General features: G+C 48.6%; 1 protein-coding gene across 1 annotated transcript in view; it reads right to left on the reverse strand.

The window, feature by feature from the left end:
• Positions 1-12,886, reverse strand: part of DTWD2 (DTW motif tRNA-uridine aminocarboxypropyltransferase 2) — a 395,786-nt gene that overhangs the window by 347,755 nt on the left and 35,145 nt on the right. Inside the window, exon 2 of the mRNA XM_086963026.1 lies at positions 4,508-5,096. Coding sequence (XP_086819152.1) covers positions 4,508-4,695 — 188 coding nt within the window. The 5' untranslated portion in view covers positions 4,696-5,096. The remainder of the gene's footprint in view (positions 1-4,507; positions 5,097-12,886) is intronic.

Here is a 12,886-nt window from a genome sequence, read left to right on the forward strand (position 1 = left end):
TTTGTATTTGCTCAATTAAGACTCATGGCACACACTCAGAGACAGGAGACAAACCAATTAGGTTAGTATAAAAAAAGTATACTTATGTTTTATTTTTTGAACCAAACAGGACTTGGCACAGGTAAGTAAAATATATTTTTAGAAGCAAAACTTTACAAGGAAATGCAGTTGTGGTTGAGATTGCAATCGCTACAGGTTAGTATTTGCTTTTAAAACAGTTAAAAATACATGCAAATTACTTTAGAATACTTTTAGATTACTTTTTAGTTACTGTTGCTAATCAAGGTGATATGCCTAGATATCACACTGTGGGTTCTACAAAGCACAGGAAAGTACAAGAAGATTTTAGGTCAAAGAAAGTTACTTTGGTTTCTCATACAAAACGTCAGTTCAACAGCAAACATTTTTGGATAGGAAATCATAACATTGGTTAACATGGAGTAAAAGAGGGTTAACGCTTTACAGGTAAGTCCGGTCGCAGTCGGGGGGGACCCTTCAGGTTGAGGCTTCAGGCATCAGCTTGAAGCTCGAGGTAAGTGGGGGACCACCAGATCCCAGGTCAGGATCGCTGGGGAGACCTCCTCGTAGTGTTGGGCCACTCGAACTCAGGCCGTGGGTGTTGGGAGCAGAACCACGGAGCCACCTGGATCTGGGTCTGTGTGGGAGTTTTGGTTGAGCAAATCCAGTGCTCATGGGAGACAGAGTCTGTGAGATGAGCGGAGGGCAGAACCTCCGGGTTCTGGGGGTCTGCTGGCTACACCGCAGTTTCTCTGTAGGCAGGTTGGATTTGGGACAGGCAGTAGGGCTGGGGCCAAAGCAGTTGGTCTCCTCTTCTTCCAGGCTCAGCATGGCTCTTCATCCTCCTTCTTTCTTCCTAAAATATGAGGAGGCAATGTTCGGGGTCGCCACTAAATACTAAATTTAGGGGCGTTTACAGGGGGTGTGCAGGTCGGGCCAATTGACCCCTCCCTTGGGGTTAATACACCCCCTACTATGCCACCCTTCAGTGGGAGGGGGGCATGAGCCTCTCTCTAATTGGCTGTGTCCCCTCATCTTCAAGATGTAGGGATTGAGATGTGCTTAATTTTGCTTCCCCCACCTGAGGGGTAGGGTTGGCAGAGGTAGGCACGCTTCTCCTCCTATCTTGGTTTTCCTGCTCAAACTCCCGCCCAAACTGGAGGTCAGAATCGGTGGGAGTCAGGTACTGGGGGCAGCAAAAGGCAGGGTCAGCTTATAAAGGCGGCAGGCCTTTGCAGCCTCCCCTTTGTGGAACCAGCCCATCTTGCGGAGGAGGCGTGGCTACTCTGCCCAGGATGAGCTTTGTTTCTGGACCCAGAGAATGAGGCCCTCTATGAAGGGGTCCAAAAACCTGTTGGTGGTGGCAAATGGCAGGCAGCCCTTCAGAAACCACATCACAGCTGGTCGTTTTTGAGGGCATCAGTGTGGGTTTAATGTGCTGAGAGGTTTGCTACCAAACTTCCCAAGTTTCAGTAAAGCCATTAGGGAGGTGTGGAGTTCATATTGACCAACTCCATGACCATATACTCTTTATGGTTTTACTGCAACTACAATGTCTAAAAATGGACTCAGACACTGTACGATGCTCATGCAACTGGACCCCCACATGGGGGCTAGTGCACACTGCTAGAGGGGTGACTTACCTAGGCCCCAGGCAGTGGGTTGCAGGTATAGCACACAGGGATGTGTGCTATGTCAACTCTTCACATTTCTCTGCACCAAAACATGCAATCTGCAACGGCAGTGTGTGGGTGTTAAGGTGTGAGGTCTCTAAGGGTGGAACAATGGGTGCTATAGCCCTTAGAGGCCTTCCTTGGTCACAGTGCCCTTGGTACCGATGGTACCTTTTACAAAGGGCTTACCTGCGAGCATAGAAGTGCCAATTGTGGATTCAAAGGGACAGTTTTGAGAAAGAACAAAGGGACTGGGAACCTGATTGGGAGAGACCAGTGCACATCAAGCCAAGTTGCATCAAATGTCAGGCAAAAGGTGTGTGTGTTGCGGGGGGGGGGGGGAGTAACCATGCAAAAAATCTGCCGCTTGAATTCTCTTTCAGATAAAAGAGTTCCTCAAAAGCGGATGAAAACAGTACTTAAGCATTGGGATACTGATAAGAGAAAAACACGAGAGGAACAACAGGAAATAGTATGCTACAGCCAACAGAAACGGGGGAAAAGAAAGTGGCAAGCAGGCAACCAATGAAAAGCTGTGCACCCAATGTGAGCCCCTTTCAACATTTATATTAACAACTAGCAGCCCGTCCCGACGTCCGGGAGCAATCAGGCTTCAGGGTCCCCACCCGCCCCGACGTTGTCCGTGGGAGCAATCAGGCTTCAGGGCCCCCGCCCGCCCCGACGTTGTCCGTGGGTCCCCGGAGCGCACCCGCGGCTGCTTCACCTACCTCAGCCGCCGCTCCTCCCCGCGCTCCTGAGTTACCGCGTCTGTCCGCCACTCCTCACCGCTCCTCCCCGCCTGTCCTCCGCTCCTCACCGCTCCTCCCCGCCTGTCCGCCGCTCCTCACCTCTCCTCCCAGCCTGTCGGCCGCTCCTCCCCGAGCTCATGTCCGCCGCTCCTCCTCGCGCTCCTGTGGTCAGCACGCACGTCGCGGCCGGCGCTACTACCAAGGGACTTCTTTTTTTTATCGTAAATTTTGTGAAGAACGTATATTTTTTTATTTTATATAGCCTATGTCCATCTGCAGACCCTGACAATTACAATGATGTATCGGGTGTTTGGATTGGCGCTGTGGTTCCCGAGATTACCCGCCTCAAAGGTTCCCAGTTCTCTCTTTATAATAGTAGTATAGATAGATATAGATATAGATAGATTTCACAAGCACAGCGCAAGCGATGTGCAGGCAAAACCTAAAAAGGATAGGGAATAGGATTTAGCCTTGTGAGACAGCCAAGGGTAGCATAGAGAGGAGATGTTCGGATTGTAGGGAATAGAGAAGGTCCGTTAAGAATGACAGGAAGACAATCATGTAAGGGCAGAATGGATAGTGGAGTGGGGTATTCAATAGAGTAAAGGCCTGCAGAAATGTGAAGTATGAGCATAGTGGTAGTGCTTGAGCAATTTAGTAGTTGGGATTTGATAGGTATTTCTACATTGGGTAATATCCTGAGTGGGAGGGTCCTTAAATCATTTCAGACTTTGCAAGTAGTCTATGCACTCCACCGAAGGCAGTTTCATTGTTATTTGCAGCTCTGCCACGCATTGGCCCCATATATTGAGATTGGCCGGACCTCTCTGAATTAAGGGCCACATGTACATAGATATCTGTTCACAAATTCCTAATAGCAAACTTTTGCGTTTTGCTAATAAGAAATCGCATACAGCTTTGTACAACAGTTTGTTTTACACTGCTAGCAACTCCCAGTGGGGTCACAATTGACCTACCTCATTAATATTCATGAGGAAGGTAGCAATTTTCGACCCATTGTGAATCACTACAAGCATACGGATGGTGGCCTGCTGGGGACAGCAGAGCTCCATGTCTGTGTTTGCTTTTAAATAAAGCAACTTTTTTTTTAAATGCAGCCCGTTTTCCTGAATGGAAAACTAGATACTTTTCAAAAAGAAAAATGAAACGTTTCAGTTTAATTTTTTAAGGGCAGGCAGTGGTCCTAGGCCACTGCCTGCCCTTAAAAAAAATTCACATTAATTCTCTAAGGGGAAGGAGTCCCCTGGTGACCCCTTACCGTTTGCGAATGGGTTACCAAAAAGCGAATATTTGCAATCACATAAGTCTCAAACATTCTTAATTACCACTGCGAGTTACTATTAGGAAGGGACACCCTCAACACACCCCTTGCTAATAACAAATCTATTTTGCAATTCGGTAATAGGATACTGAATTGCTAAGTCTGGTTTCTACATAGAAAAAGGTTTTTTTGTGGTCCCAACGGCACGATTCTGCGAATTTTTTTCAATGTAAAAACGTCATTCTGTATTCTGTATATTTAAACTCAATGGAACAAAAATTACAACAATTACAACATCTGTGAAGAGCAGACTCACCTATGTCCAATAGTTTATTAAGTTTAATAAAGGTGATTTTGATGAAAAGAAGACCAAAAAAAATCTGTTGCATTTTGAAAATTACAGGCAGCAGGGAGAGTAGACAGATAATAGTGCATGCAAATCTCTGAAATGCTCTGGGCATCCAGTTACTGTTTCTGTGAGATTCCCATATGTCTAACTACCACATACAGGATATACAGCGAAGGAGCAATAATGCTTCTTGATCCTGTGTCATAGCCATTTCCCAGGAGACCTTGCAGAACCACCAACTCTGATGAGGTTATTACACAAAATTAGATAATTAGTTCTAACAAGGGTGTCCATTTTGGCTACTGGCTCAACTAACATAAGACAACGTATCTCAGAACACATTCTGATGAGTCCAACCAGAGTTATTTTTGGTATACATTGCAGTGACCAGACAGTGAAATTACCACCACCCTTTTTACTTATCTCAAAGGCTTACCTGCAGCGGGAGCATTCTGGTCTTCTGGCAGTACTCTCCACAGGAAGTTCTTGCAATCCTGCAAATCCTTCCCCATCTTCTTCCACTAGAGATGCAGCCTCCATTCCCATCGAGATTTCCCTCAGCGGGCTATTGGATCCCGCAGCAATGCAACCCTCGCTAGCCTCACTCAGCTCCATGCTGCTCATCACAGGAGGGACTGTGGTTTGATCTCTAGGGGCCTTGCAATGTCAGAAGATGACACCTCGTGTGTAAAGATTCCAATGTTAATTGAAGGGCAGGGCAGCTACCCAGTTGCGGACATATTAAGGCCAGGCGTACTGTCACATTTTCTGAAAGTCCATATTGGAGAACATCATTTCAAGAAATTCTGCAACCTCAGGGATATACTAACTCTGTGTTTGCAATTTCAGATGGTCTTAGTCGAGTGGACTACCTGCTTAGATTTTAACATGAGGGGAAATATCGTGCTGATATTCTCGATAGTCTCTTGAATTTGGGAAATTGTTTACTGCACTGACAAAATACAGGTTAAAAGGGTACTCCCAGTTCAATCTTGACAGTGATCATTGCGAGCCACGTCTCTTCACTGAAAATTGAAAAGATATATTACACTGTTAGAGGACGTGTATTTTAGGTTTATTCACATTTTTAAATAAATATAAAGTTGTTTATCCAGTCCAAGCTAAGTTGTTACCAAATGTATATGACGTACTTATTTATTTATAAACAATACATTCAAGCAAGCTTGTCAGGCAAAGAAGCAAATAAATAAGGGAACAGACAACGCTTCATTTAAAGAAAGAATAACCACGTTTATAAACGGTCACTTGCATAGTATTAACTTCCAAACAAATATGCAAACTCCCAAAGAACGAATACAAGTCAAGAAAGCCTTGAGAAATTGTTCACGAGAATGTGATTGTAATGTTCAACAAAGGCAGCCAAAAACAATTTGTGAAGCATAAAAAAACATGATTGTCATCACATTACATTTTGATTAGGACTTTGAAGTGACCTCCTGATCGTAGAAGGACAATACAAAAACAAAAAATAAAAAATGAAAGTGAACATTTAGGTTTCATTTACTTATCACATATAGGATGTTCCTTTTCCAACTCTAGTAAGCTAACAGAGCGTAAAATAGCTAAAAGTCACTACATTAAAAAATAAACTGGTGGCAAACATGTTTGGTACATTTCAAACACACTTTTTATAAATGCTGAAGATGATGCTGAGGTTATTGTATTAGATTAAGCGTCGCTACAGATCACGGCAACATGCATGTCTTACTAGCATCTCTGAAACATGCTATTTCACACCTTGTAATGTTCTTTAAAACACAGGCGTTCGGGGAGCTGATCTGATCTGTCAACCCACTGTAGCACACAATCGAATGATTGCTGCAAGAAACTCAAATGATCACATTAGAACCTGTGCTACATCTCTACATTGTTGTACAAACAGTGCTCTGCGTGGGGTGTCTCCCCCAGTCTAGTACTCACAGGGAAAAAGAAGGAGGCATGGCTCCTTTCATCTCCACTAAGTTTACTAATAAACTTTTATGATTAACTATTTTTGATGACTATTATAAAATGAAATTTCTTCCTTTCATCTTCATCGCTCTCTTAAGTAATCGCAATCGGCTTCCAAGCTATCCGAAGTAGTAGCATCCTAAATATGTATTTGTGTATATATGGTATATCTATAGTGCAGAGCCAGCCAAAAAGGCAGTGGAGCAGCACTGTGCATGCTCAAACACAAGCATAGATTAATAGTAGAGGAAGCTGGGTTGTGGCTGGTTAATGCATTGTGATGAATAGTTATTTAAAAAGGTGAGCCTTCAACTCTTTCTTAATTTGAAGCAAAGTAGGGGTGCTCCAGATGGATATGGAGATTTTGTTCCAGATCCTGGATGCATAGATGGAAAAGGCCTTCTCTCTTGTTTTTTTCTTTGTTTTACACTTTTCAGACTGCAGTCTGATAGTGTCCTGGCTACAGGTCGGCCCCAAACCACCAGAGATGGTAAGCTTTTCTGCAAGATTGGAGCTGGTTATGTTGGCTTCGTAAATGAGAAAAAAATCCTGACTTCTTCTCAATGAATTCATCAATCACTATTCTTCAGAAGTATCACTGAATATCTTACAAATAAATTGTTCGTAAAATACAAAAAATACATTGTTATAGCCCTTACAATGATTACATCAAACTTCTTCTGATATCACATTCTGTCTAGATCTTCAACACAAACAGAATGAAGTCTCTTCCATCTTTCACTTCTTGCAGCGGCAATGGTGTTCTCGGCCCTTTCCGCATTAGAATCTAATTACAACTTAAAAGTGGCTTTCACTACGCTAGTGTTACATGTCTCCATTAAGGGACAAAAACTAGTTTTTCTATAATTTTACTCACAATTCCAGTTGCCATTCCATTAGGACTAGCTTTTTTCCTCAAGAACCTCATACTGTGGGAGTAGTTTATCTCGGTTACCAACAAATGGGTGTTTTATGATGTATATGACCTTGAGCCTGATTTGATGTATATTATGGCTATGTCTTACAAAGTGTGCTTCTATCCGAGATTTCTGATTATCCTTTAATCAGAAATTTCGTTTGTGCTCAATATATATCTGTATAGCATTTGTAATGGTTTATCTGATATATCGTCTATATGTGCAGCAGGTAAAACAAAAGTAATACTAAAAAAAAAAAACTAAACACAATACTGAGCATCACATCTCTAATATTTATAATTTAACTGTTCGAATGACCTTAAATTATATTTAAAAAAATGCACACATGTTCATCCGGCTTGAGATGTTAGGGTTTCCTTTAACTACATACAGCTATTCTGCCACTGTACCTCGACTAATAAATTGGAATTAAACAAACTTTAGTTAAAAGGAATATATGAGGGGGCGTGGCCAAGATGGCGACGGAGTGAAGTCCCTCCGGCGCCGACATCTGCTTAGCTTTGTTTTAGCCCCCGGAGCAGCGAGCTATCGGCACCCCTCCTGCCTGCTGTGAGCCCCGGTACAAAGGGGCACGATCCGGTTGCGAAGTTTCGACCTCCGGAGGTACAGAGATGGTGGTGTCTTGCCGCGTATGCTGCGGCGGAGTGAGGCCTAGAAATCCCCGGCCTCGAGTGAGAGGAGGGGTCGGACATCCAGCGCTGCGGCACGAAGAGCGGGCGCCGGCAGAGGACCGTGTCCTGAGGTGGCCCCGGCTCGACCAGCGCTGTGCTCGCCTTCTCCCGGCGGTTGCCGCGGGGGGCCCCCAGACACGTGGAGCATTGCCAGTCGGCCGCATCAGAGCCTGCAGGAGGACGCCGGGCGTGGCGGCCTACGGGGACGACCGGAGCCGCTGCCGCGCTGCCCCTTCCCCCTCCTCGGTCAGTGAGCCAATTTAGAAGTCGGAACTACCTTGCAACTGTGGGCTACCGTGACTTTGGTGACTTGCGGGGGACACCCGGGGGTGCTGCCGCGCCGCCCCCTCCCCCATCTTCGGCTGGTGGGCCACGCTGCTGCGGGGAGCCGCCATTGGAGTGCCCAGGCCTGTGACCGCCCGACACACCTGCGAGACGGCAGGAGATCCTTCCCGACACCGCGGTCCTACGGTGAGCCCCCCGACGCCGAGGGGGTTCGCTGGGGGCCCGTGCCTTGGGGTTGCCCTGCCTGTCGAGGGGCCTGGATTGGCGCAATCCTGAGGAGTGCAGGCCGCAGAGTGATCACCGGCGGCTGTTGGACTATGGGCGTTGGCTGTGAGTGACTGTAGCACCAGGTGCCCCGGTCTACTGGAGAGCCTGGATGGCATGGTAGCTCCCATCGGCTGGACACATCCTGGGCGACCTGTTCCACAGATTCTCCTGCGGTGCCATTCCAGGCCGGCTCTGATATAGAGGCTTGGTGGCTCATGTGGTGCGGTGGAATGGCATGGGCGTTCCGATGGTGTGAGACGTGACGAGCGACATATGTCACGTGGGGAGCACGATACTTACCAGAGGACTGCTGAAGCCTACATCTTGCACTTGGGCCAGGAATTGGACAGTGACGGTGTAAGTTCGGGCCTGTAGCGCAACGGAGTGGCGGACGGAGGTCCCTCGCCCTGACTACCCGAACGAGCAGAGGCGACACAATGTCCTCCACACAGCGTAAAGGGAAGCCCGGTAAGGATGCCCTTTCGAAGGGATCCCAGCAGGCGGCGTCCCCTGGGCCTAGCATATCGCCTAAGCCGAAGGATGATGAGGCCCCCGCAACCAAAGCCTTCATGATGGAACTTTTCGCTTCTATTAAGGAAGACATCTCTGAACTTCGTTCTCAGCTGGCTTCGGAACTTCGCGAGGTGAGGAGGGACGTGGATGGTATCGGAGAGCGGGTAGCTACTTTGGAAGATCACGACCTGAGTGTGGCGAATGACGTACACCAACTGCAGCAAGATGTGATCCGGCTCATGGAACAGAACTTGGACCTCCAGGCACATGCGGAGGATTTGGAAAATCGCTCCTGCTGGAACAACATCCGCATACGTGCAGTACCCTGGGACGGGGAAGCAGGTGATTTACGGGGATATGTTCTAGCACTCTTCTTGCAGATCCTGGATGATGAGGACCTACACGAAATCAAGATGGACAGGGTACACAGGGTCGGACTGCCTAGACGTGGAGGGGGTCCCCCACCCAATATTTTAGTCTGCGTCCACGACTTCCAACTGAAGGAGCGCATTCTTCGAAAGGCACGGGAGATCCCGTTGTTGCAGTTCCGAGATCACCACCCCCAATTGTACCAGGACTTGGCGGCATCGACACTCCAAAAAAGGCATGAGTTTCGTCCTGTGACTACCTTTTTGCGGGAACACAACGTGTCCTACTCCTGGGGCCACCCCTTCCGCCTCATTTTCAGGTGGCAGAACAGATTGGCACAGATCCGATCTCTTCAGGTAGCGAGGGACCTCCTGGGCCTTGATGACACGGCCCCCTCCCCGGACGGCGGAAGCTCCCCGTCGCAGCGAAGACGGCGGTCCTCCTCATGGCAGAGAGTGGGTCGAGAGACTGATCGGAGAAGACCTGATCGTACGACCAGCCTACAGGAAAGGGGGGCAGCGGTTGCCTATGTGGCCTCGGCGATGGTGGCGACATCACAGCATAGCTCCGGGGCGGCCGGAGCCCTGAGACGATGGTTGCTTGGCGCCGGAGGGACACGTATCTTCAGGTACCATGGGTCATTTTGTACTTTTTGGGAAGACACCCCGGTCCGGTCCCTTGGGGGCACACCCTGAGGTGCCCCGCGAGGTGCCCCGCCCTCACCCCCTGGAAGTATCTACAGACTTCTATGCACCGGGACTGTTAAGAACACTGTTTCTTCTTGTTTTTCTTTCTCCTCTTGTTGCTTCCTACAGTTCTGCTGGTTTGGGGGCGAAACTCGGAGTCCTTTGGGGGGGTGGTATTAAAGGGATTCGTTGGGGATAAGGGGAAGGGGGAGCGGGGGGTAGTGGTGGTGACAGGATTGTTTGGATGGCTGCATTTTTTGATTCATGGTATGTAAGTGATGTGTCTTCGGAAGGTATGCGTTGGGCTCCTGAGGCTCTAGGGATTTCCTCTTTGACTGTGGGGTCTTGGGGTGACTATATGGGAGGACCTCAGTTGTGCCAGAATGCGGGAAGGGGGGTGGAGTTTTGGGCTGCATGGCGGGGAGGTCCGGGTACACTGGAGGAATGCGGAGAGATGGACTGACCGGTGTCCTCCTGCCCTTGGGCATCTATGAATGTCTCTATAGTAATGCATCAACTTTAGTCGTCAATGGTGGATGTGGAGGGGAGGGACAGGGTGGTGTGATAGTAGCGGGAGTGGGGTTGTTGCCTAATAATGCCTCTTAGTATTGGGGCATGGAATGTGAAAGGCCTGAATTCCCCGCAAAAATGTCAGAAGGTGTGGAAATATGTGAATGATCACCAGCTTGATGTCGTGGGCCTACAGGAGACTCACTTGGCGCGTAAGGATGAGCTTCGCCTCCGGCACAGGCTTTTCCCCCTCATTTATAGATCTTCTGCTTCCACGAAACACAGGGGGGTGGCTCTTCTCTTTCGTGCGACCCTTCACTTTCAGCCTATGGGTGTGTGCAGCGATAAGGAGGGCCGCTGGCTGATGGTGAAGGGTCTGGTCCATGGTAGATTGTGCACCTTCGTGGTGGTGTATGCCCCCAATGCGGGACAGAATAGCTTTCTTCAGGAACTGCTGCGGAAGGTAGGAGACTTTGTTGAGGGACACCTGTTTCTATTGGGGGACTTTAACTTAGTGTGGAGTAGAGAGATGCATAGCTCTGGTACCCAAAGGGCTGATGCAGGTTTATTTTCTGCTGAGACACAGCGGCTTCTTGGTGAATTGGGCTTAATCGATGGATGGCATTCCATGCACCCCCTGTCCCGAGATTACACCTTTTTTTCCCATGTCCACCACTCCTACTCTCGCCTGGACCACATTTTCTGAGTCAATCTCTCAAGGGAGATGTCTGCGACTCTAGTATATTCCCGCTATCTGTTTCTGACCATAGTCTACTCGTGATCGGCCTGCGCTGGTCACCGGTAGGTGACGGACAATGCAAGTGGTACTTCCCGGCTGCGCTAGTCAGAGACGACACTTCCAGCAAGGAATTACGGAAGGCTATTAAGGAATTTTTTGCTCTCAACCCTGTGTCCGATACGTCGATATCCACCACCTGGGACGCCTTTAAGGTGTCAGTAAGGGGCACTTGCTTGGCTCTCAATGCAAACCTCAACAAGATGCGGCGAAAGGAGCGAGAGGAGCTGGAAATAGAACTTGCAGCCCTTGGGCAAGCGCATAAACTAAATCCTTCTAGATTGACCCTTCGCCCCTTGATGGCGGTAAGGGGGAAATTGAGGGCCCACTACAACAATAGAGCAGAGTTCACCTTGTTGAGACTACGGCATCTCTCGTACTCTCAGGGGAATAAGGTGGGGAGACACCTGGCTCGTCAGCTTCGGGACAAGAGGGAAAGGGACTACATAGGAGGTATTCAAGACTCGTTGGGAGATCTGCAGCACCGTGATGAGATTAAGGCTGATCTCTTTGGCCGCTTCTATGCGGAGCTCTATGCAGGGGACACGCTCGACTCTGAAGACCAGCGGGAGTATCTACGGGATCTACCCATACCGCAGGTTTCCAAGGAATGGAACGATCTGCTTGCTGCCCCGTTCACTAACAGCGAAGTGCTCGATGCCATTAAAAACCTGAAGCTTCATAAAGCTCCAGGACCAAATGGCTATACCGCCCTCTTTTACAAAACGTATGCAACCGAAATGTGCAACTTTCTGGTCTCCCGTTTTAATAACATGGCTGACTCCGGCGCCACATCCGGTTCGCTGGCTGAGGCCGTAATTTAAATTATCCCTAAGTCGGGGAAGGACCCCACTCAATGCTCTTCGTATCGCCCGATAGCCCTCCTCAACATCGACGCCAAGCTGTACTTCTCGATCATTGCAAGTAGGCTACAAGATCTGATGCCGGCACTCATACATCCGGACCAATCTGGATTCATTAAGGGCCGTCAGACCCATGATAATACGAGGCGGGTTATCCACTTGATAGAGAAAGCTAATAGGTTCCAGATACCGGCGGTACTCGTAGGCCTCGATGCTGAAAAAGCTTTCGACCGCGTGAACTGGGGCTTCCTGTTCCACACTTTAGCTGCCTTTGGCTTCTCGGATAAGTTCATCTCGATGGTGAAAGCGAACTACAGCAGCCCCCGCTCTAGAGTAGCGGTGAACGGCCACCTGTCCGCATTTTTCTCACATTCCCGTGGCACCAGGCAGGGCTGTCCTCTTTCCCCCTTGCTCTTCGCCCTGAGCATTGAACCACTGGCGTTAGCAGTATGGGAACACGAGGGAATACGGGGTCTTCCCTTTACCGGAGAGCAGCACAAAATTTCCCTCTTTGCGGATGATGTGCTGCTCTCTATCATGGACCCGGCACACTCTCTGCCACACGTCCAGAGGGTGTTATTGCGCTTCGAGGAGGTGGCCGGCTTCAAGGTTATTTACGACAAATCCTATGTTCTAAATCTCACGCTTTCACCTGCGGAGGTGGATCAAGTGCGGCCTCTCACCCCGCTAGCCTGGGCCTCCAGCTCCATCATAGATCTGGGGGTCCGTTTGACGCCCACGATTGGGAGGCTGTATTCCACGAACTTTCCACCGTTGCTGGCAAAGACCCGGGCGGAATTGAACCGCTGGAAGCCAAAATATATATTGTGGCTGGGCAGAATTCACGCCATTAAAATGGTCCTCCTCCCCAAATACCTGTACCTCTTCCAGGCGCTCCCTATTCCTCTGGACGTAGAATTCTTTCGACGCCTTAAAACCCAGATGC

This window comes from Lissotriton vulgaris, chromosome 3_1 (genome assembly GCF_964263255.1).
Source record: "Lissotriton vulgaris chromosome 3_1, aLisVul1.2, whole genome shotgun sequence".
Lineage (NCBI taxonomy): Eukaryota > Metazoa > Chordata > Amphibia > Caudata > Salamandridae > Lissotriton > Lissotriton vulgaris.